This window comes from Bactrocera dorsalis, chromosome 3, assembly GCF_023373825.1.
Source record: "Bactrocera dorsalis isolate Fly_Bdor chromosome 3, ASM2337382v1, whole genome shotgun sequence".
Lineage (NCBI taxonomy): Eukaryota > Metazoa > Arthropoda > Insecta > Diptera > Tephritidae > Bactrocera > Bactrocera dorsalis.
Window position 1 is genome coordinate 58,422,692 of NC_064305.1, and position 25,153 is coordinate 58,447,844.

General features: G+C 36.7%; 4 protein-coding genes across 8 annotated transcripts; 3 read left to right on the forward strand and 1 right to left on the reverse strand.

Moving 5' to 3' along the window:
- Positions 1–687, reverse strand: LOC105228133 (shematrin-like protein 2). The gene has a single exon (XM_011207808.2). It carries the CDS (start codon positions 685–687, stop codon positions 1–3), a length of 687 nt encoding a protein of 228 aa, XP_011206110.2.
- A 10,686-nt stretch (positions 688–11,373) lies between these two features.
- LOC109579734 (uncharacterized) lies at positions 11,374–17,530 on the forward strand. Its single transcript, XM_019991217.3, has 3 exons — positions 11,374–11,865; positions 13,832–14,102; positions 16,782–17,530. The coding sequence occupies exons 1-3, from the start codon at positions 11,431–11,433 to the stop codon at positions 17,414–17,416; spliced, it is 1,341 nt and encodes a 446-aa protein (XP_019846776.2). The 5' UTR covers positions 11,374–11,430; the 3' UTR covers positions 17,417–17,530.
- On the forward strand, positions 13,648–14,243 carry LOC105228116 (prisilkin-39). Its single transcript, XM_011207785.3, has one exon. The coding sequence runs from the start codon at positions 13,727–13,729 to the stop codon at positions 14,105–14,107; it is 381 nt and encodes a 126-aa protein (XP_011206087.2). The 5' UTR covers positions 13,648–13,726; the 3' UTR covers positions 14,108–14,243.
- A 6,304-nt stretch (positions 17,531–23,834) lies between the features above and the next one.
- Positions 23,835–24,474, forward strand: LOC105228112 (keratin-associated protein 19-2). Of its 5 annotated transcripts, none has more exons than XM_049451731.1 (2): positions 23,835–24,206; positions 24,261–24,474. In XM_049451731.1, exons 1-2 carry the CDS (start codon positions 23,942–23,944, stop codon positions 24,368–24,370), a joined length of 375 nt encoding a protein of 124 aa, XP_049307688.1. In that variant the 5' UTR covers positions 23,835–23,941; the 3' UTR covers positions 24,371–24,474. The 5 variants fall into 5 exon arrangements, with proteins under 5 accessions (XP_049307688.1, XP_049307689.1, XP_049307687.1 ...); XM_049451732.1 differs by having other exon boundaries at positions 23,835–24,179; XM_049451730.1 differs by having other exon boundaries at positions 23,836–24,203; positions 24,258–24,474.
- The last annotated feature ends 679 nt before the right edge of the window (positions 24,475–25,153 follow it).

The following is a 25,153-nucleotide window of genomic DNA, read 5'->3' on the forward strand; positions in this document are numbered from 1 at the left end:
TTAACCTAAAAGCCCCAGTATGCTGGCCAGCCCGGCCGCGCCTCCTGCTCCACCGGCACCACCAGCACCGCCACCGGACAGCAATGGACGTAAACTTGCACCCAATGCCTGACCCAATTGATTGGCTAGTTGTGCTTGCGATGCCGATGAGCCTCCACCAGTGCTGCCACCTAGTAACGATCCCAATCCGCCTGCTGGATTTGTGCTGGACCCTGTAGATGCGCTCGGAGTAGTTGCACCAGTGCCGCCATAAGAGCCATAGCTGGGACGTTGGTAGCCTGCATATGGATTGTAACCACCATATGTGGGGTAATATGGACGCGGGCGGTATGCATAAGGACCATAACCGGAAAATAAGCCCGGATAGCCACCATAGAAGGGATAGCCGCCATAGCCGCCATAACCGCCATAACCACCATAGCCGCCACCGTAGCCCGGATAGCCACCACCGTAGATGGGATCGGACTGCAAAGCACCTGCTCCCGCGGCACCCAAACCTATTGGATCAAAGCCAATGGCGCTAGCAATTGGGCGAATGGCCCCTAAACCACCAATTAATGGTCTGATCAGGCTTAAGGTTCGCCCTTCACCAACGTTACTGTTGGCCGTGTTACGACCGCGGCTTCCACTGCGAGAGCCACTTTGGCGCGTCGACTGGCACGAAGCGAATACGAAGAAGCAAGCCATTAACAGGACTGCGTTATATATAAACATTTTTTATTTTGATTTTTTTTTTTAGGATTTTCTTGCGAATATGTTTTATAGAGTTATTTAAATATAATTCACTTAATTTTCTCCCACTCTCAACACTGCAGGCGGTTTTTAAAATATTTTTTTAATTTATTGAGTATACGATTTTCCTTCAGTTACACAATTTTCTATTTAGTTCACATTTTCATTGAATTCACTTGGGGGCTCACGTCGCGCAGGTTCCGGCACTACTAAGCTTCGAAACGCTGTTGCACCAGCGTTTTAGTAAAAAATTGTCTAAAAGACTCATAGAGTACCAAAGAATAACACAATATAAATGAAACTATAAATATTTGCTGTTCAAATTTATTTTAGTTGGACATAAGTATGCAAAATTTCCATAATTGCAAGTTGCAGGCCTTCACACAGTCTGAACATCGTAGTTTTTGTTGTTTTCCTTTAAAATAAGAATGAAATAGTAACAGTTGCAGAACAAACAAAACCAAAGTCAGACCACAATAAATAGAGGCAACGCATAAGGTAAAATATAGTAAAAAAAATTGACAACCAAAACGACATTCAGCCACCTTTAGATGACCACGCCAAAAGCAGTTAGACTTCGGCTACGTCATCAACTAGTTTCGGCACCGGCAAACAAGACGCCCAGTCAACTGAGCAGCCAGCAGCGAGATAGTGCGCAAATATTTTTATTTATAAACAAATACAGTGTTGGTGAAAATAATAATATTCTTCATGTTTTTATATAAGAAGTAAAAGCATTAATCGGCAAATGGAATGTACATGTATATTCTATAGACCAAGTAAAAGATTGAAAATAGAATTAATTTTCCTTTATGCACTTAAAGCATTTGTAATAACATTTTGAATGTTGTTGACATACAGCATCTGCGCACTCTTGGCAAAAGAACCTTGTTTTACGACGATGTTTGTCTTGAGCATGGCATCAGCTGCAGTTCCTTTTCTTTTCTAAAGTCTCACATTTGGTGTCTGTTAGCGTATTTGGTTGTTTCTGTAAAATAAATTTTGTAACTTGTAAATGTGTTTGCCCTATATATGTATATAACATTACTGAATACATACCTCAAATTTTCCCAAAATATCTTCAACTGCGGAACGGCAAACGGAATGCTTTATTACATGTATATTTTTACGTCTCGACTCGATTTGCCGATGAGCTAACATTTCGGACAAATCATATAAAAACTTTCTACGAGCGTCTGATTTAGTGTAATTGTTATTTTCTTTGCATATAATAAAACTGCCTAATGCCATTACATCAATAATATTATAAAAAAATGCAAGAGTCCATCTCTTAGTTTTTCTTTTGGTAGTGTAATGCGTTAGCATTTGGTTCATGGCATCAACACCAACTTTATTTTTGTTGTAATGCATTATTGCTGCTGGTTTTCGCTTGACGCCTTCAACTTCCTTATTGTAATGTACCGTGGACAGTAATATTACCGCTTTGTTTTTCTTAGGAACATATGAACAAATGGCTACGTTGTCTTGATGAAATCCAAACTCAGATGAAAGAACTGCCCTATTCTTGTTTTTCTTCATTTCAGGTGGGATACATGCTTTATTGCTTCGAAGGGTTCCAACGAAGGACAGCCCCAAGCTTATTAGCCGCTTACATAAATTTAAAGTGGAAAAAAAGTTGTCAGCTACTATTGTGCGCCCAAAATTTGAATATTTTGAAACCAAACGTATAAGCGCATTTCCCCCTTGGTTCTTTGCTCTCCCTTCAATGGGTTCTTTTCCGGTATAGATATTTCCACTCAAAAGATAATGAGTTTTTGCGTCACAAGCCCACCATATTTTTATACCGTACTTAGCCGGTTTTTAAGGTATGTACTGAGTAAATTTCGTTCTTCCTCGATACGGAAAAAGTTGTTCGTCAACAGTTATATCGCTATATGGATGAAAATTCTTCTGGAGATTTGCATTTAGAAAGTTCCAAATATCTCGTATAGGTGCCGCTTTATCTGTTTCTAAGCGGAAAGGTCTAGTGCGACCGTCGTCAAATCGTATATAACAGGATATGGTCAAAAACCGACGGTAAGACATCGTTGCTCTGAAAATTGGCAATTGGTTTGTTTTCCATAAAACTTACGCAGCCTGACTATTGTTATTGCTGACTCCTGCTGCTATAAGAATGCCTAGAAAACCTCTGAGCTCCGTTTCTGTAAAGTTTTGCCATTCTTTCAATTTGTTGCGATTTTTAAAGTTCCATAATTGTTGGTTTCGCTTACAATGATGTATGATATGTTTGGTGTAAAAAACGCATCGAAAACTTCAACAGGCGAACATGATGTGATTGTCGATCCACCGGATGAACGCAGTACATTATAGGAGTGAACACGACTACTTTGAGGTGCTGCCTTACTCCAAACGGTCCCATCTTTGCCAATAAAGTTGTTACTTTCATCAGTATTCAAATCATGGTCGCTATCTGTGCTACTATATTCTTCAGCGACTTCAATTTCATGCTCAGCTTCAACATCTGAAGCTTCAAATTCCAACTCATTTTCTATTTCTGAGGCGCCGAAATCAAGATCATTATCATCATTTTCACTGTTGTTTTCAATCTCTTCTGCCAAAGCATTTGCAACCAAGTCATAAAAATTTGGATCACTACGCGGCACATTATCATATATGAAATCTATTTTACTCATTTTTATTCAATAAATACACACATTCACAGAATACCACCGATTATTCTTCACTTGAATGTGAACATCACTTTTCACTTCTAACTTCAAATGACAACATCTAACATCTGAAAACCAACAATGTTTTTGATAACGGAAATTTAAATTCAAATGAGCAAAACAAATCATGAATAGAATAACAAGATAGCATTCCAATTCATACAAAAGTATGTTCCCGTTGCGTAATGAGCGCATGGGTCTGGCCAGACCCATTAGTACTCAATATGACTTTTCGGTTGAAAACTATAATTTAAAAACTATTTATCAATTTTTATAAATATAAATATGAACAAAATCATACTAAAATATATCATCTAGGATATCATGAAGTATTGAAACATAAACGTGTGTACTAGTATATGAAATAGTGATTTAAAGTTCAAAAAGGTCTGACTGGACCCATCAGTACAAATGAGGGTTAAATAACTAATTGACTACTTAAATGTTATTGCCTTCTTCCAATACCCACCCGTGTGTTGTACAGTGTGATCTCATCTCAAAATTCAATATAGTAAAAATTAGCAGTGATTATTATTATTTTCTTTTATTATTTTCCTCAACACTGTAAGTGGCTCATATGTATACTCATACAGTCTCGTATACTCGCGTAGTGTCCACAGCACGCTTGTGTGCCTACACCGCGATGACGCTCGCGTTCGCTGTTGCCACTGACATTGACATTGCTATACAAATAAAAATGGCTTTTAATATACTGTTAATTGTTGGACAAAAGTTTGGCACTGTATTTCTATTTCGGATTGCCTCAGATCTGAATTAATCAATATTTGTTATTGCTTTGTTTTTTGCTGGTTGATGTTTCTCTGTTTACTTCCGCGGTTAGCTAAATCACTTCTATGAAATCTTTCGCGTGGTCGTAGACTTATGAAATTGTGATTAACTTTTTTTTGCGACAATAATAAATTTTCAAAACAACAGCTGCGAATCTGTAGTCACAGTCAATTTCCACTTCGTCGCTGCACGTTAATTAACGATGCTTTATTTGTTTTTCTATGCTCTTGAGAAGGTGAGGTTGTTAACCCCACCTAAGGCTGTCAAAAATGATTGGGGCTCAGCTGAAATGCTTGAGCTAGCATATTTTAATTCACAAACGTTCTAAAAATTATGATTTATGCCATTGTTTTAAGTATATGCGACTAAAGAGCAAAGCAAATATTAGACAAGTTTGGTATAGGCCTTGCTTAATATTGTTTCACATTCTCGCTTTAAACGCTGTATATTTGGAAATTCCCCTCTGTCATAAGATTACTCATCTCATTATGAGAATATTGAAGTAGAAACATACATTGTTGAAAAATTAGCAAGTCGCAAAACTCTGATAACCTTCATGAGAAGTACATATATTAAAATATAAAGTCGATTCTATGTTCGTTAAGGTGATCCAAAAGTATTCACAGTACATCGATTCTCTCTTTCACAACTTAACGTAACGTAACTTAACTTAACTCAACTTAACTCAACTTAACTTAACTTAACTTAACTTAACTTAACTTAACTTAACTTAACTTAACTTGACTTAACTGTTTCACAACTTAATGTAACTTAACTTAACCTTAACTTAATTGAACTTAACATAACATAACTTAATTTAACTTAACTTAAATTAAATTAACTTAACTGAACTTAACATAACGTAATGTAACTTAACTTAACGTAACGTAACTTAACTGAACTTAACCTAACGCAACGTAACGTAACTTAACTTAACTTAACTTAACTTAACTTCACTTCACTTCACTTAACGTAACTTAACTTAACTGAACTTAAAATAACATAACTTAATTTAACTTAACTTAAATTAAATTAACTTAACTGAACTTAACGTAACGTAACTTAACTTAATTGAAGTTCGTTATTCACTGATTATTAATTTTTGTAATGTTTTCGGTCCAGTTTCGCTAATATTATTCAAAGGCAATCCACTGATAGCTGAGAAAATCAAGGAAGCTAGCGCCGGAAACTCAAAAATATGAATTCACCTGATTGATATGTCAATGACATCTTCGTTTGCTTAATTTTGTCTTTATATTTTTTAAATTCAAAATTAATGCAACATATGAGCCACCCTGTAAGCACGTAAATTTGTATCTATAATATCGAAATTGCATGAAAACCCTAAGATAATGATTAATAATTAATTGTTACTTATTGTAATTATACATATGATGATATTAAGGAAAGGCTAGGGTGCTTCATCTTTTATTTCCTGCATTTTATTTGAAATTTGAAATCTAGTTGCGGTTACAAAGCGACTCGTGACCAAAGCAGTTTATTAACCGCAATTGGAAAACCCCACACAAAATGTCCAAATATTTAACATTCATGCAAATAACTATACAAAATACAAACAATACATGAGATTGGCAAATATTAGACTAGGCCGAAAATTGTATATACCATTCGTGAATAAAATTAAACTTTATCTACCATTTCAGCAAATTTAACCTGGATTGCATTTACAAGTGTTTTAGTATTTACAACGTTGCCAATGTTTATTCCAATTTTCCATACACTTCTTATGAGCCTCGGCTGATATGGCCTTCAGTGTTTCCAGCGAATTTTGTTTTTTTCCGTGCCGACCATTCGCTAGATTGTTGGAGCATTTCGACGTCTGATTCATAAGTCCATCTCATTTAAATTAAGAGAGTGTGTTTTCTGATCTGGTAATAACTTGCCCTAGACCGAATAAAACTAATATCAGGCTTCTAAACATCTAGTTGACTTTACTCATTATATAGTGGCTTTGGTATGACAGGTAAAAAAGTGTAGACCAGGGAGCAATTAGTTAGTTTAGAGTTATTAGTTGTAATGTCAAAAATAGAAAATAATTGGGCCAATACTACCCCTCTCTCCCATATATCTGATATAATATTGTCAAACTTACGGTTGAACTTATAACATGTTTAATATGTAAAATATCTTGTCAAAATTAATTGAACGTTTAAAATTGGATATAATGGGTTGTCAAAAATGTCTTGCGGTATTTTTATTGAATTTTTTTTTTTATTGAAATTGAAATGAATTTTTGATGACTCATGCCCAGCTCTTGACCGATGCTACGGCTGCTACTATGCCGGTCTCTTTCGACCAATTCAGCGATTTTATCGCTTTTCGACGACAGGCCTTCCGGAGCGTGGCGCATCTTCGACCACCTCTACACCAGAACGAAAACGTTGAAACCATCGTTGTGCGGTGGAAATGGAAACTGTATCGGGTCCATAAACTGCACAAATTTTATTGGCGGCTTGAGATGCATTTTTGCCTTTATCGTAGTAGTACTGTAAAATATGCCGTATTTTCTCTTTATTTTGCTCCATGTTTCCGACGCTATAACTCACGAACGACTTAAAAGAAACGACAATCAATCAAACACGTGTTAGCGCGTGAAATGAGCTTTCCAAAAGGGTATAGCATGACCCGATGCGACGAATAAAACTAGTACTACGCGCTTTCAGCGCCAACCGCAAGACTTTTTTGACAACCAATATTAAAGTTTAATACCGAAGATATGCGAATTTCTTCCGCGAATTACCTCAATTCTTTTATAGTACATACATACGAATTATGATTTTCGTTATTCTATTTATAATATTTCTTTTATATATATTATATTTTCGAGTATACTTGAGTAATGTCAAAAGTTTTTGCAATCAGCCCTGAACTTTTCTGTCCCTAATATATCCTATATAGGGATTTTCGGAATTCAACTGGTTTTATATTTTTTAGGTTGGTCAAAATGTGTGATATTTTAGTGAAATTAAATGAACAAGCTTTCGCGAAAAGTATGTGGTTTAGGGGCAGTATGAAAGGAATTGGCTTTAGGCTAATCCATTGAGTTTATATCTGATAATTGAAAGTAAAATACTATAGAGTTACAAACCTAATTTAACCTGTGACCTATAATAATATACAAATTTGATTGTAATCCATTCACGATTTCGTCGAAAATAGTAAAGTTGCGCCAACACTTGAAGATATTTCCTCGGCTTCGACCATAGCAACTTGCAAGAGTATGAAATATTCAATACTAGTTTTTTCATGCTGTAGACAGATATGTATTATTTAGAAAACATTCATATCAAGGTAAGCGAAAACAACTGTAACTTTAAAATTAAGTTAAGTTTAGTTTTTGAAACAGGTGCTTTTGAATGTATAAACTACAAACTATATTTTTTACACTATTACACTTAAATACCACTTTAAATCAAAACAACAATTAAATTTGTTAACTCGTGAAAGGTATAGACTTAACGTTAACAAACCACTTTTTATATCGGTATAGACACAAAACACATGAATTACAAAGAAACGCACAAAAAACATGCAATCTTTAATACTTTGTCAATACTAAGCTCAATAAATACAATAATAAACGCAAATTTAAGCGAAGACTAACACAGGTTTGTATCTTCTACAAAAAGTGTATTCAATATTATCTTATATAGTATACATACCCTTGCACGTGGGTATAGCATAACATTAAATAAAACCAGAAAAACAGTTAAATTAAGTAATGAATAATAATTATAATTATCATCTGATAATTTATGGATTGTTTTTATTTACAATTTTATATTTAATATCAGATATGTACATATGTTTTGTAATACTTGCATGGGATGAATTAATTATAAGTCCCGCTAAGCAATATTTTAATGCAGTATTCGTTGGATCTTTCGATTAACCTTAATTCAAACATGTGCACTTGTTTTCTATTACAAGCAAAAAAGTTTTATTTTTTTTTCTTCTCAGCTTTTTGTAGATATATGTAGGTGAGGTTTTCAATTTAATATTACATTCTAGTGGATAGACACATCCCCAATTATGCTTCATGCGGCTCTTTTTCGATACTATGCTTCGCAGATCTCTGCGGATGCGTATGATCTACCAGAGTGAACCAAGCGTAAAACCGATCCATGGTTTCTCGAATGAACAACTTTGCTGAGCGATTATGTTCAAACGTTAGAGCAAGTAATAAAATATGTAATATCTGAAAACGTATTTCTTAAATCATTGAAAACCAGACGTTTTCAACTTAAACTAAATATTAGTTAAAATGTTGTTATTTGGAAATTCAGGCAACGTCTTGGTGAAAACAGTTCAAAGCTGGCAATGCTATGTAAGACTAGTGAATACACAGATTACACTGGATGATCATCAGTGTTTCTGTCAATATTAAATAGAAAATAGTAGCGTAAAAATTTTCAGTTCAGCTAATACCATTTCATACTCCTTGAAACGAGGTATTCTAATATATGTATACACTGACTGCACCCTCATAAACTGCCCGTCGATTTCTCGAAGCTTCTAAAATGTAAATTCCAGTGGCTTCTAAATACTCGTATAATACAATGTAGTCATATGAAACCCAAATAAATTACAATATATACATGTATATACATATGTATGTATGTATGTATAAAAATATAAATTTTTTCATTAAATACTAACCAGTTCGCAATACAAAATCAAATCCTGTTTTCAAGTAGCACTTTGCAAATAGACCCAGAGGCATCTTTGTATTTGCTTGTTTGATTTAGTGACAATAAATCGATGACGCAGAAATTACTTCGCCTAATCTTTAATAAATTAGCACAGATAATGTGCAAAATGTACACCACAAATTATTCAAGCGATGTTACTATGAATAAGACAATAGCAAGTGCCGATATGCCCAGAGGCTGGCTGATTAACCCTTCAAGGACGAAGTAAAGCGATGCGCAAGTTTATTTACTTCGAGCTTTTCCTATAATTTTAGCGCCTCACGGCGCTTGGTTGAGAAAAGTTTTGCGTATCACACATCACGTCACGGCTGTATCTTATTATATAAAGAGTAATACTAAGATGCTTGTTCGGAACTTTATCTAACTTGAATTTTTTTTAACATCATCGCAAAGAATCGCCGAAAATATCTACCTTCGCTGCATCCATTGCCAAAAAGGTGGTCTGAAGGATGATTTTTGAATGAAAGATGCTAAATGGTTACCCATTGGTTAATCTTAATCGCAAGGTACATATATTTCAAAAGAGCGTTATAGAGAATTTGAAAATTAAAATTTTTGGAAAGTACAGACCTTATTCGATAGAATAATTTGGAGAACGAATGGAGAGAATTGGATATGCGGTAAATTACCTTATGACTATATTTCTAGTATATACTTGTGAAGAGATTAAGATGCAAGATGAAAACCAGACGACATACAAAGTGAAGGTGAAGTCTAATTTAAAGCCTTTTGATAGCACCTTCGATCTTAGTAAATGCATGGTAGCTTCTGTTTCAAAACATCTAATTGGTAAAGGTTCCGATCTTGCGTTTTGTTTACATTTAATGTTTATTTTTTCCGTTACACGTATATAATTTTATAATATTTTTACATAACTGAAATTCCTGTATAACGTACATAATATATATTTTAGACACATTATAAGGGTTAAGCGAACTTTTATGTCTCAGAAATGCCTGCTGTGGCTTGTAACGGCAAATTATTTCGAGAGAAATTGTCATTCGAGAAACAGTTGACAATAATAAAGGGCTCCAAAAAGAAATCAGCGATTAGTATAATAATATAAACACAACCTCATCATTACAGATGCGTATAAGTGACGATACAGAGCAATTGCCACCAAAAGCAATAATTAGCCTCTACTGACTGAGACCACTCATACGAAATTTGTGAAAAAATACAAATAATCTGAAAGATTGCTAAACGGTTACGTTGTTATTGTTATTATTAATTCGATTTGTTCGACTTTGTTTACGAATATGCGTGATATGAAAACAAGTTCAAAACATGCCGGCAAAAACGCTTATAAACCATAACTTTACTTTCATATACATATGTATGTGGCAAATAGACACTTAAGTGTACATTTGTATGTCTATATGTAAATTGATCGATTTTTATTGTATAAAAACGGGAAAAAATTTTTTGCTTTATTTTCATTCTTTTCTTTATTTGGAAATCACAGTGATTCCCCAAATTTTAGTGTTGTTTAGCAAAAAAATATGCCAATAAGAAGATAATTGTTTAAAAATTTCTAAATTTGCAAACGGTCTGTTATAGTATATAAATATATACATAAATAAATATTTGTATTTGTTTTTGATTGTATGCCAATATGCTTCTTGAGTTCAGGAACATCGTCGTCGGGGAATTTACAGAATCTATCTTATTATTATTTATAAAGATAAGTGATTTATCTGACAAGTAATGGTAAGGTCATCTATATGTTGGTATCGGCACAGGGTGAATGTACTACGATTGTAATAAAAAACTAATATTTTATTTTATAATAAATATATGTAATTTATAATTTTTTAGAAAATATTTAGAGATATTTCCTTTCACTTTTGGTTCATATCTAATAATTGTAAATGTTTTCATATTTCTGAAGTTAAAATAAAATATTTTTTTTTTTAAATAGCTAAACTCTTTATTCGTCATATAACCTGACAAGCAAGTTTTTCACCTTGTTAAAGAATTATGCATCTATATATACATATATTTTTACAAAAATACATTCTTACATAAATACATATGTATGCGATTTGGTTCTATAACTTGTGAAATCTATGATGATTTTGCTAAGTGTCTTACAGTCAATTATTGTTTCTTCACTTTTTCTCTAATTCATCAATTTGTACAATAATTATGGATTGCAAAAGTTTCGGGGATTTTCGGTTTGCCCATAGCTTCGTCTCCACTAGATCTTTTTATAAAAATAAAATAAAAAAAATATTTTTAAGCAAAACAAATAGACAAATGAGTACCTCCAACACATACATATGTACATCATCCAATCCATCATAGACACTCACATCAAACCGTATTTTACCAACTAATCTGCTGGATGATTAATGGGACTCCTATGGGATCTTATACATTAAAAGCTCGCAAAGAAAGAGTATAAATGCTGGGTCATACAGCTAAGTGGGATCACAAGAATTTTGGGATTACAATCGGGTACTACAACATAATTTGTTTGCGAAATGAAGCTATTCCTTGCTGTACTTTTCGCATTGTGCGTCATCGCGTACGCTTATCCCAGTCCAGGCGCCGAGGATGCAGGCCAAGAGACTTTGGAAACGGTAAATGTGCCGTTGGCAGTGGATGTAGATGTGGAAGGTAGACGTCCAGCACGCCACGGTGGTCGCGGTGGTTTTGGTGGTGGTGGCTTCGGCGGTGGTGGTTTCGGTGGTCGTGGCGGTTATGGCGGTTATGGCGGTGGTTCTCCATTTGGCGGTGGCGGCTACGGTGGTGGTCGTCCATTTGGCGGTGGCGGCTACGGTGGTGGCTCTCCGTTCGGTGGTGGCGGCTATGGCGGTGGTTCTCCGTACGGTGGTGGCGGTGGCGGTGGCGGTTCTTACAGCCAATCTTCCGCAAGTGCTCAGTCCTCTTCCGGTTCATATGGTTCATATGGTCGATAAATTTAGCAATGTAATGTGATAACATTTTTTTATATCTTCTTAATAAAGCAAATAGTCAAGAAGAAATTTTAAATCTTTAAGTGAAATATGTCAGCCTTTCTACCTTAAGCTTCAGGCATTTCTATGAAAGAGAGTCACTAGAAATTAAGGTTTCACAATAATGCTTAACCTTCAAAACGCCATCGGACCATTAGGTTAGGTTAGGTAAGATGGCTGATCAAAGATCCCACGTAGACTAACAGTTAGTCCTTTGTAATGCCAATGAAAAGGAACTCCCGTGTTCGGACTTAAAGATTGGCGAAACGCTTTGTAGCCAAGTGTCTGTCTTGACCAAAAGCGGGACAGTCAAGCAGGAAGTGCTGGCTTGTTTCTACCGCATCTTCTTCTAAACAGCTTCTGCAGTGGGCATCCGGTAAGATTGCCATTCTTACCGCATGTAGGCCAATAGGACAGTGGCCTGTTAAAAGACCCACTAACAATGAGAGGTTAGCCTTACTGAGGGCCAAGAGTTCATTGGATCTCCGACGATCTATTCTCGGACCATTGATTCGTGCATTTTTGTATTTTGAATGCCACAAGTTTAAATATTGGAGAAACAAATCATGTGTAAAAAGTAAACTAAATTTTGTGGGTAAAGGATGCTGCCGTTTCTAAAAAGTGGTTGTTATCCAAACTTTGTAGCGAAGACAGCAACCATTCAAAAATATATTGCGAAACTCCGTAGAAATGACACCGAAGGACTAAGTGAACTTATTTTTATGATCATAAAGCTTTGTTTTATAGACATTGTTGGCACTCTGAAAACAGCAAAATATAATGTTAAATGTCTTGTTCCAGAAAATTTCACTATGCAAAGTGAATGCCTTGCGATCTCAGACCATTGATTTGCCATGTCAAAAATCAAAGAAAACGGCGAAAAATAACATTAATCGGTTCGCGAAATGCTTCCGCATAGAGAAAAAAAGTTTGTGTACCTTTTGGAAGTAAAAGTGAAATAAATTTAACAGACATTTTGATCATAAATTGCTGCTAGCAATATTAAATAGTTAGACCGATTCCTGTCTGCTATTCGACAAAAAGAACAAAAGCTTTGTCTAAAAAATTTGTAGGAAAAAATTTGGAACAATTTGAGCCACGACGTTATCAAATCAAATGGCGAATGAAGGTTTATGGTTTAACATTTGAAGATTAAGATATTCTAGCGACTAGTTCCACTCATGGCTTGGCTCATAATAAAAACTCCCCAGAGCTTGGTGACGGCGTCCTTGGTGTGATTTCGCCTGTGGTTGAACACCTTTGGGAAATAATTTAATAATGTTCTGTCTGAAAAATTAGTTCGAAAACTTCTTTTGTCTAAGTGAATTCGTAAAAGGTTTGCTTAGCCGGTGAATAAAACCATTTTATTTAAGCATTACTTGAAGAAAGGGATTCCCGCATTTAGTAAATATTTATTTCATACTATACTATGACATAGTGCTTCTATGTTAACAAATAATATGTGAATTGAAATTCCCACTTCAAAAAGCAGTTTATTTATTGAACAACTTGATTTGATTCTTCGCACCCAAATAATTATGTGTCTACAAACTTCATAACCAGAATATTCCAACAATCAAATCATGTGGGAAAAAACCACCGAAAACAAAGCCGCACTCAAGTCAGTCAACCGCTAAGAGCACACACATTCACACGCACACTAACCCGAGTACACGCATCAGCTAGTCTAATGCTGTAGAAGTCTTTATCACATTCTCAACTAACTATAAAACAAACGAAATTCGGCAGAGATGAAGCAGAAATCGAACAACACTCTATAAGCATACACATCGCCTCAGTTTCACAAAATACAATTTAAAAAATGAAATTCCTTGCCGCATTGTCTTTGGCTCTTTGCCTTTTCGTCGTTGCGTGTCATGGCGTGCCGGTGGAGAGGGAAACACTGCTGAGTATTGAAAAGGCGCAGCCAGTGGCTGTGGTAAGCGCGGAAGGACAGCCTCAACAGCTGCGTCGTGTGGCACGGCATGGTTTCGGCGGTGGCTTCGGTCCCGGTTTTGGTGGATATGGCGGTTACCCATTTGGTGGATATGGTGGCTATGGCGGTTACCCAATTGGTGGATATGGTGGCTATGGTGGTTATCCAATTGGCGGATATGGTGGCTACCCAATTGGTGGCTTCGGTGGCAGTTCGAGCAGTGCTTATGCAAGTTCTAGTTCGGGTGGTTACCAATTCTTTGGTTAAGCCATTGCATCTGATGTGTCAGCGTTCTAAGTGTTAATTATGTTAATGTATTTTAATTAAGGTTAGAGAAACATAATATATTAAATTTGTAATAATATGTGTGTAAGTACTAAATAAAGCTGTGAAAATATGTTAATTGAGGTGTTCATATAAGGAGTGGTTGTATTAAAGGTATTTTTTCAATAATTTTGAAAGATCGCGCTAGACGCGTGTCAAGTTATTTTTGTTCAGTATTGTTTGGAATTTCATCATGAAAGGACTTATGCCTGAGCAACGTTTACAAATCGTTCTTCTGTATTATGAAAATTCACGTTTTCTAATGAATGCGTTTCGCGCACTTCGCTCAAATTATGGTCAATCGGCCTACTGAGCATACTATTCGCAACGTTATCACCCATCTTGAGAACCAGCACCGTTCGCAGCTTCGAGATCTTATATTGAAAGCTTACAAAACCAGCTATAAAACAACATCGCCTCACTCTATGGGCGCTTGAAAAGTTCCATGAAGATCTGACGTTTTCGAGCAATTTTGTTCAGCATTGAGACCCATTTCTGACTCAATAGGTATGTTTGTAAACAAGCAAAATTGCCGCACTTGGGACGAAGATTATTCTGAAGGAATTGCCATTTCATACAGAAAAAACAACGTTTTGGTGTAATTTGTGGGCCGGTGGAATCATTAGTCCATATTTCTTCAATGACGCCGGTGAGATTTAACCGGAACTCGCCGTACTTTTGTTGGGTTCCTACAACACTACTTATAGATACATAAAAAAAAATAAAAAAAAACATTAACTTCGATTAGCTACAACTTGATTTTTATCTTTTACTTTGCATGACATTTGTGGTATATGATAAAGTGGCCCGGTCAGGGAAATTTTTTCCAAAAAACTTTTCATATAAAAATCTGATTTCCATCGTTATGTATGTATGTCTAGCAGCTAAGTATGTATATGCCGGGTGATTCGATCTAAAACACTTCTGCGGCTATTGCAGTTCTTCTTTGAACATTAATTCTTTCTAAATTTCGTAAAGATATCTCAGCAAATGAAAAACTTTTACTCAGCTCTTCATGCTGATCCTTTATTCATATAGATATATATTTTATGGGGTTAGGGACATTTCTTTCTGTGTGCTAAGAACTTCAAGACGCTCTTACTATATCTTGTTCAAGGTATCCAAAAATTGTGAACGTCCTCTATCTTCCCCAGTCTTTGTATATGGAATATACGATGCTCACATTATGTGGAGTGGAACTGTAATTCTTTCTGATAAATTAGAGACAAACCGCTTTTCTCTGTTCAGGATTCTGTGTTCTGAGCTAAGCCTGACTAATCTCATACTATCTCAGTTGGTCCATCCGTTGTCTCGTTCGAGCATTTCAAGTGGTAACATTTTGTTTCAAGGCCTGAATTGAAGCTGGATTGTCCGTATAGACTTTAGACTTTACATATCCCCGCAGGAAGAAGTCTAACAGTGGAATATCACACGATTTTGGAGTCAATTGAACGACTAAAACGTGAAATTATCTTCTAATCGCTGTTTTTTCTTTGGATGAAATGGCAGCTCTCGAACCCCTTTAGGTTGCTGCTCGTGCCGAGTGTGGCAATTTTGCTTCTTTACATATCCATTGAGTCAGACATGGGCTTGATCGCTGAACAAAGTTTGGCTCGAAAACGTTGGATCTTCTTGAAACTTTTCATGAGGTCACAGAGTGAAGCGATGTCGCTTGGGAAGGTCAAGCGGCTTCAGTTCTTGCACAAGCTATATTTTGTACGCTTTCAATTTAAGATCTTGACGTAAAATGCACCAAGTCGTTCCATACGTCAGTCCGAGTTGCTGCGAACGGCGCCGATTCGACCCTCCACGGTCTTCAGGTACGCTCTCAGCTACGGCTACTATATTTTTTCACTGTGTGCTGGACGTGGTCTATTCGGTAGAATATTATCCAATCATGTAAGTCATACAGCTGGGCACGATTCACACATGATCTGTCAAAAACAAAGGCTAAGCGTAAGGTTGCCATGTAAGCGCTGCAAGTTTGATGCTAGTGTAGTTGTGTATGGTGTATTCCCACCAAGGCTAGGCGATACAAACTAAACTAGCTATTCCAGCCACATAATAAGCATGCAGCTAAAACAATTAACGAATGAGTACCGAAAATATCCCCTTTCCCTTTCTTACGGGATTTGCGCACAGCCTTTTCTTTATTTGAAAATAGCGAATGAATTCGTGTAAATATCTGACAAATGATTTACTGCAAGCCCTAATTGCATTCATCCCAAGTCAGTTTAGCTGTTTAGAAACTTGCTAAACAAGCTACGAGCTTTGAATTTTAAGTTCATTACCATCTTCTATAAATTTTCGAACATCGCATTAGATTTAACAAAAAAAAATTGTATTTGAAAACGAATGCCTTGAAATTTTCGACTTTGTTTCTACAAATAATAATTGCTTAAGCTTAGATTATAAGCAGCCGGTCTTGTCTTCAGCTTTCTTTCATTTTTTCTACGCCTTTTATTGTATACCGAGAACGAGTAAAATTTTGCATATATCGATTGCAGTTGCAAAAGGCAAAAAGAGAAAAGAAAGTACGAAATCGATTGCATATGAAAATATTTAGACAATTCTAATGGAAAGGCGTAATTCCAGTTTCAGTTCGAAACAATTGATTAAACTCACATTTGTATTAATATAATTATGGCTACAACAATTTGGCGAAATCTTTTTTATGACGATAATTCTTATAGCAGCGACAAGTATAAAATGGGCTATCGCCGCGATTACTCCAGTATACTTTCATTGCAAGTAAAACGCATCACATCTTTAAATAGGAATTTTACAGTATCGCCAGCCGACAAAATGCAAGTCCTGACATTCGCATTCATTCTGGCATTCATTGCTACGGTGCACAGCTATCCTAGCTACATTGCATACGACGATTATGCGGAGGCGCCGGTATATCCGTTTAGTGGAATTTGGTTTACTGAAGAAGCTCCAGTGCGTCATAAACGTGAACCACATAGACATCGTGGCGGTTATGGCGGATATGGCGGCGGATATGACGGCGGCTTTGGCGGCGGCTTTGGCGGATTTGGCGGATATAACCCATACCCATACGGAGGTTATCAACAAGGCTTTTATCCACAAGCTCCCATCGGACAAGCAAGTAGTTTGTCCCAATCAAGTGCTATGGCAACTTCGCTTGGCACTGGTGGCCCTGGCGGCGCTGCAGGTTCCGCCGCCACTGCAAGTGCAGCTTCGAGTACTAGCGCTGGAAGTTATGGATACCCTACAATATATGGCTAAATTATAAAAAGTGAACAATAATGGCCTGAAAAAGTATTCATAATAATAAATGTAATGTGAACATTAAAATTGTAGCAATAAGTTCTTAGGCAATGGCAGTTTCCGTTCAAACTATTTTCTCTTTCTTAATTTTACTTTTACTAAAGCCAAAGTGTACGTAAACAGCTATCGCCTGACTGACGGAGACTGAGTAATCATGGGGTATTACAAGTGTTAAACAACGAGCAACGCTCTGGATTAAGTTAAGATAGGATAAGAGGCTGATTCACCACGTCATAAGCTACGAATTTTCGCACGAGGACCGCTAAGAAATATCAAACTTTTATGATGCTAAGATCTCCTACGTATTGGACGTATTGGTCATAAATACCTTCAAAATCGCCAAAGTGCGTCAAATTAGTTGATGCGGCTAAAAACAATACCAAGCGGGTCTCCTGGTACACCGAAGTTGTGCCTTTCGTGGCGTTTGATTTTTAGGTTAGCCAAAGCTGGGCGGTGGAGGAGTAAGTATCTGGAAACAACCCCGATTATTTTTCATTCTGTTTCAAATAAAACAAAAAAATGTTAACTTGGGTCGCACCGAAGTTGGATTACATACAGGAACTAGATCCCGATCGTGCAGTTTGTATGTGTTATAGTGGTCCAATATCGACGGTTCCGACAAACAAGGAATATCTTAATGAGAAAAGAAGTGTGTAAAATATAATATTGATGTGTTAATTTAGCTCTTCATGCTTCACATTTATACACTTCATAGCAATCTTATTATAACACTGTTCAGGGTATAAAATATTTTACGCGTATTCAAAATCTATTGTATAAAATAATGATCGATATACCAAAACTTCTATGAACATGAATGAAAATATAAAATATGGTTTTCGTCTTTTCCTTTTTACTTTCCAAGTATGGAATTTACAGAACAACTCGTCAATTAAATCTGATTGAAATTAATCCATTGTTTCTAAAAATATTAAAGCTGGTCACCCTATTTCGCCAATAACTGCACGATCGCGGTTGTAACGAAGTGTGTTCAGGCTATACGTAAAATAAACAATGATACGTCAGCCGGCTTAATCGATCATACTGACTGAGTTATATTGTGGACTTGCTATGGACAATATGCAAAATATTTATATGAAGAAAACGTCCGTAACTTATTTATAAGTTCGAATAACAAGTAACATATGTTTAACTATAGAAAGTGCCGTTATAAATGCGTACCGAAATTTTGCATTAATCAGCGAAAGTTTACACGTCCAATTAGCCACTCCAGATAATTATGTACAGGGTATTCCAATAAGAGTGATATGATCTCTATTCAACAACGTTACGATCGACCACAATACGTACGTGATGGGATAGATACCAAGAGCTGAAAAGGGAAGCGAGACCATTTACAGACAGCAAAAGAAAGATACCAAAATGCGTGAGTACCGCAAGCTTGAGCTTGACAAGCTGGCCGACAGGAGTTAGAAAATTCTACGAAAAGATGCGGCGACAAGCAAAAGGTTTCAAGAGCTATTCAAACACAATCCACAAAAAGGGAGACCCCACAATCGCGCCAACTACCGTGGGATAAGCCTCCTTAGCATCGCGTATAAGGTTCTATCGAGCATATTGTGTGAAAGATAAAAGCCCACCGGCAACAAACTGATTGGACCTTATCAGTGTGGCTTTAGACCTGGCAAATCAACAACCGACCAGATATTCACCATACGCCATATCTTGGAAAAAACCTGTAAAAAAAGGATCGACGCACACCACCCATTAGACGATTTCAAAACTGTTTTTGGTAGCACGAAATAAAACTGGCTTTATTCTGCGATGCCTGAATTTGGTATCCCCGCAAAACTAAAACGGCTATGTAAACTGACGTTGAGCAATACATTAGCCTAGTCATTATTTCGAAGTCATAGATAATTTCGTCTATCTTGGAACCAGCATTAACAGCAACAACAATGTCAGTCATGAAATCCAAAGCAGAATAACTCTTGTTAGGAGATGAGTAAGCAGTTGAGAAGTAAAGGCCTCTCTCGACGAACAAAAACCAAACTCTCTAAGTCACTCATAACTCCCGTACTGCTATATGGTGCAAAGGCATGGACGATGACAATATCTGATGAGTCGACGTTACGAGTTTTCGAGATAAAGGTTCTGTGGAAGATTTATGGTCCTTTGCACACTGGCAACGGCAAGTACCGCAGCTGATGAAACTATACGACAACATTGATATAGTTCAGCGAATTATTAGACTACGCTGGCTAGGTCATGTCGTCCGAATGGACGCTGTACCCCCTGGGAAAGCGGAGGAAAAGGAAGACCCCTGCTGCGTTAGAGAAGCAGCACTTGGTATCTCGAATCGCCGCCAAATTGTGAAAAGAAGAAAAAACTGGCGCTGTTGTAAACTCGGCTATAAAGTCTTAAGCGCTGTTCACGCCATAAAGAAGAAGAAAACTATAAACGATGTAATTATGTTCTGAATATAACATCATACAAATGGCCTCCACGACTTCTTGCTCAGGAACGAATTCAAGGAACTCAATTTTCGAGTGCTTTTTCCGCTACATCATAACGTATGTCATGAATGTAACGTATTTCTTAAAAATCATCTTATCGCTTTCAAGTTATTCCAAGGCAAAATCAGTGAATACACAACGTTTGCGGTGATCCAATGGTTTCAGTTCTTGAGTGGGAATAATTTTATATGGTTGCAACGCACTTTTCTCAAAATACGCTAGTTTGTATTATTATTCAGACAGTCTCTATTCTTGAGGACGTCTAGGAATCGACCAATTGCGGTCTTCAGCAACACATGCCTGAACGGCAGCAATATTTTCATTACCTCGACCGGTTTTTTGCCTTACGAGATTGGCACTTAAATATTATATACAAAAATTTACGCACGACATTTTCAACATTTCGACGAATAGCGAGCACAGATGTATGCTTATTATGATCAAAAAATGGCAACAGCGCACGAAAAGTGGCAATTGGACAACGATTAATTTTTTTTATTTCTTTGATAATAAAATTGAATAGTTTGAATAGTTCATGCGTATATCTTTCTACAGTTGATGGCCGAAACTTTAGCTAGAAATCATTTCATCCCTATTGGGAACCCCGTTATTAACCTTTTAAATATAAACAAAATATGCTGATATTTTGCAGATTAGTAACGACATTATAGTTAATGAACTCGAAAAGCACGTGCTTCTTTTTGACAAGTTTTACATGGTACTCTGGCAACATGTTGCAACAGAGTATAATAGGTTTGTGCACCCATCGGTTCGTTGTAATACCGAAAACTCAAATTAAGTATGGAGTTGTATGTATCAAAATGTTCAAGGTGACAAAAATGTCTGTTAAAACCTCGTGTTGTTTGAATTAATAGGTATTGCAGTTGGGCAAATCGGAACATTGCCATACCCATAAATTGCGGATACTCAAAAAATGTATAAAATGCTATAACTAAGTGACACATTAAGCTGTCCATCATTTGTTGGTAAACGGACTTTTCATATCATCACGGCGCGTTCCCGTTGCCATCGCACTCATGTAAAGAATGAAGGTTCTGCATCATCTTTTGTCGCATCGTGGTATTGGCATGACGGTTCTTCGACCATTCCCATTCCCATACTTTCTGAAATATCCCTAACCGGATAGCAGCTGTGTTTCGTAGAAGTCGATTTTTTCAAATTAACGATGTGTCCATAAAATCGGGCTCTTATAAGACTGGCTAACCTACTGCTGCGACTATCATCCTCCTGTCTTCTTTGTCATGTTAATACCGTACCTTGTTTTACTAGCTTAATTGGTATTTTGTTTCCACAACATGTATGTGCTTATTTATTAAAAAAGTAGCTCTTTTTTGCCACACCAGTGCCTGATTTGGTACAGAACATATCAGTAAATTTTTGCGACATATTAATTGACTTTGATCGATATCTTCTAAAAAAAAGATAGAAAAAAGTTGATCGAAAATCTATCAACTCAGTTCGCAACTTCCCCTAATGCCTACAAATGTACCTAATGCCCATATATCTAACAAAAATATATTTTACTTTATACCGTATTTATCGGTCAATATATATGATATCATAACATAATTATTTCGAACGTACCATAGTTAGGTTTCCAAAGTAAGTGAAATCGGTCCATGTTCTAGTTCTATATATCTAACTGTTTCCACGTCTTTATTTCCAACAAACTGTTGGAGTATCTAATTTTCGTTTGCACCGAAACTTAGTGCTTCCTTACTTGTTGATCTGTTTACCTTGTTTCCCTACTCTGACAACAGAGTGTTTGGTGAGTTCATCTCCCATGACTTAATCCAAATTAATTTATTATTTTCTATTTATCTGCTAATTTGTGGCGAATATGTCACATAATAAAAGTGACACACATTCTTTTTACATACAATACATATTTATTTTTAAAGGCAACATTAATATCATATCTATAAGCACCAAAAATAAAATCCCCTTTTTTCAAAGTACATATGTATTTCACTCATAAGCCACTTGAATTGGCCTCTTCAAACGCGATTAATTGCCCAGCAGGTTTGCCGCTACCACCACTTAAGAAAAGAGCTTTGGCAAATTCACCAAAATTTTTGTAGTGAACGAAAGTAAACGAAAACAGGTAAGGTGCGCTAAGTTCGGTTGTAACCAAACATTTTATACTCTCGCAAGGTGATACGGACAGAGAAGGGGAAATACTTTCAAGTGTTGGAAAATTTTTGGGTATTTTAAAAACTGTTACGTAAACCAAATTTATTACCAAAATATTCGCGGATGAAACGGAGGATGTTGATATGAACGAACTTTGGTTTCAAAAGACGGCGCTACAACGAAACAATCAATTTATTAAAGAACATTTTTTCAGAAGTGTCCTCCAAAATGATGTGATTTAACACCACAGGAATATTTTTTGTACGGCTAAGGGGTTACTTGGGTTTCCCCGGGTAAAAATCAGTATTTTTTCATTAATTTTTTCTGGCGACGAAAATCGTTGACCACACATTATTTTCTTGATGTGTGGAAATAAAAAGAAGTCATTGGGTGCCAAGTCAGGGCTGTACGGCGGATGACCCATCAATTCGACGTTTTGGCCGGTCAAAAAGGCGCTGGTTTGCGCCGATGTGTGAGAGCTCGCATTGTCATGGTGCACAATGATTCGTCTTCTCTTGTTCGTTTTTCGAATTTCTCCGAAGACTTCAGGCAAACAAATGGTGGTGTACCATTCAGAATTGACCGTCCTACGTTGCTCAAGCGGAACAGTCGCCACATGACCAGTTTTGCCGAAGAAACAGGCGAACATTTGCATCGAAGTGCTTCTTCCACGAACAACTTTCGTTGGATTTGGCTCGTCTTGGAAGACCCACACGGTCGATTGCTGTTTTGTTTCGGGCTCATACGCATTGATCCATGATTCGTCACCTCTGACGATCTTATAAACGTCTTTTCAAGCACCGCGATCGTATTTTTTCAGCATTTCTTTACACCAATCCACACGAGCCTTTTTTTGAGCGATTGTCTGATTGTGCGGGATCCAACGAGAACCAACCTTTTTTACGGCCAGGTGTTCATGCAATATCGAATGTATGCTGGTGGGAGAAATGCATAGGCATGCCTCTATCTGAAGGTGTGTTACATGACGGTCTTGCATTATCAATTCACGTACGGCATCGATGTTTTCTGGCACAACGGCTGTTTTTGGACGACCTTCACGGAATTCGTCTTTGAGCGAACGTCGGCCACGATTGAATTCGTTGTACCAGTTTTTCACAGTGCTATAGGATGGTGCTTCATAGCCATACAAAGATTTTAGTTCATCGATGCACTCTTGTCGTGATAATCCACGTCGAAAGTTGTGAAAAATGATCGCACGAAAATGTTCACTAGTTAATTCCATTTTTTGGCCGAGATGAATTTTTTAATTCCCTGTAAATAAAACAATGACAAAACGTTCTGGATGATGTTATGTTAAAAAAATGTCAAACTTTCCAATGGAAATGTCAGATTGCACCTGGCAACACTTAGTGTTGCCTAGGCCAGAAATATATATAGCAGCCCTCGTAGTATTAACTTTCGCCCGTATGAAATACCGACCTCCCTTAAGTACTGAGGAACGCGTGTCTGAACTTCTAATTAAGTTATGGCTTGCACTGATGAACAGACAGTCATTTGGAATCCATTTCGGGTCTTCACCCCGATCATTTATATATATGTAACTATAGTTTCTCGAAAAGTTTGAGATGCTACAAGCAATCGTTAGATGAACAAAACCATTCTACTTTACGACACCATTTTACGTGAGTATAAAAATTCCCATAAGAAGTTAAAAAATTATATAAATTAAAACAACACTGTCTTTGAAATCGCCTAGAGCTGTTTTGTCCAAGACGCAGCTATAAAACGCACGATTCGCCGCTCTGGATGAACAGAAGTCTAATAAACATCTAACCGTAAACAACAAATCACTTTTGGTGCAATAAAAATAGTACGAAGAAGTCTTTGGATAATGAAATTAATTGCCGCGTTGTGTTTGGCGCTAAGCCTGTGCGTGGTGTTATGTCATGCTGCGCCCGTGGAACGTGAAACGCTCTTGAGCATTGAAGACGCACAGCCTGTGGTTATTGCTGTTGAGGGGCAACCGCAACCACTGATACGCGTAGCACGTCATGGTCATCGTGGTTTTGGTGGTTATGGCGGCTATGGCGGTTATGGCGGTGGTCCCGGATATGGTGGCTTCGGTGGAGGTCCTGGATATGGTGGCTTTGGGGGTGGTCCAGGATATGGTGGATTTGGTGGAGGCCCTGGATATGGTGGCTTTGGAGGAGGTCCTGGATACGGTGGCTTTGGGGGAGGTCCAGGATATGGTGGTTATGGCGGAAGTTATAGTAGTTCTAGTGCATCTGCTAGCTCAAGTTCCGGTGGCTACTTTGGTTAAGATATTTCCTTGAATAGTGGCATTAATTATAGTATTTATTATTTTGCATTTCTATGTTATTAATAAAAAGTGAATTTAATTAAAATCACAAAATAGTTTCAAAATTATGGATTAAAAACTTGATTTCTTAAAAGGCTCAAATAACATCTGATTCAGTGAAGTGATGTGTTTATATAATAGTGTTTTTAAAGAACAACTAAAATTTTTAGCACTGCGAAAGCCAGACTTGGTGGTGTAAATCAAATCTTAATAGAAATGTTTTCCTCGGCAAGATTTCTGGAATCATCTTAAATCTTTAACGGTCAAAATATGTTGTCGGTGATTTGTAAATAATTACAATATTTGGATGACACTTAGTGAACAATTTTAATAAACTGTAAATTTTTTTAGGCGATTCAGAACTTGGAATAAATCTGCCAGACAGGCGATCAATCGAATGAATGCGCTTGCTTTAGCAAAGAAACGGGGTGAAAAGTGACATATGTATTTTCAAATAAAGATTAAGGAATGACGGCAGGGCATTGAAAAATTGGTCCAAAAAATCGTTGGAAATTTCTATAAGGCCATGCGAATAGATAGGTGAACATAAATTCTTTCGTCCAGATGCAAATGTATGTAAGTTCTCTTCTGTACTCGATGGTATAAGGAACTAAGTGTCGCCAAATCAATAATCATCACATAAAATCCTAGAGAAAAATCTATGTAGTAGTTGTGCTGTGATAACTTTTAATATCCCGAACAGGGTATATTAAGTTTGTTACGAGGTTTTAATACCTAGAAATA

Excerpts from the sequence above, each read along its gene's own strand:
- LOC109579734 (XM_019991217.3), top strand. The coding sequence starts at position 11,431 with ATGAAGCTATTCCTTGCTGTACTTTTCGCATTGTGCGTCATCGCGTAC. Across the intron at positions 11,866-13,831 it reads CATATGGTTCATATGGTCGA|CCAGTGGCTGTGGTAAGCGC; the intron begins TAAATTTAGCAA and ends GAAAAGGCGCAG. Across the intron at positions 14,103-16,781 it reads GGGTGGTTACCAATTCTTTG|AAACTCACATTTGTATTAAT; the intron begins GTTAAGCCATTG and ends AAACAATTGATT.
- LOC105228116 (XM_011207785.3), top strand. The coding sequence starts at position 13,727 with ATGAAATTCCTTGCCGCATTGTCTTTGGCTCTTTGCCTTTTCGTCGTT.
- LOC105228112 (XM_011207771.3), top strand. The coding sequence starts at position 23,942 with ATGAAATTAATTGCCGCGTTGTGTTTGGCGCTAAGCCTGTGCGTGGTG.
- LOC105228133 (XM_011207808.2), bottom strand. The coding sequence starts at position 687 with ATGGCTTGCTTCTTCGTATTCGCTTCGTGCCAGTCGACGCGCCAAAGT.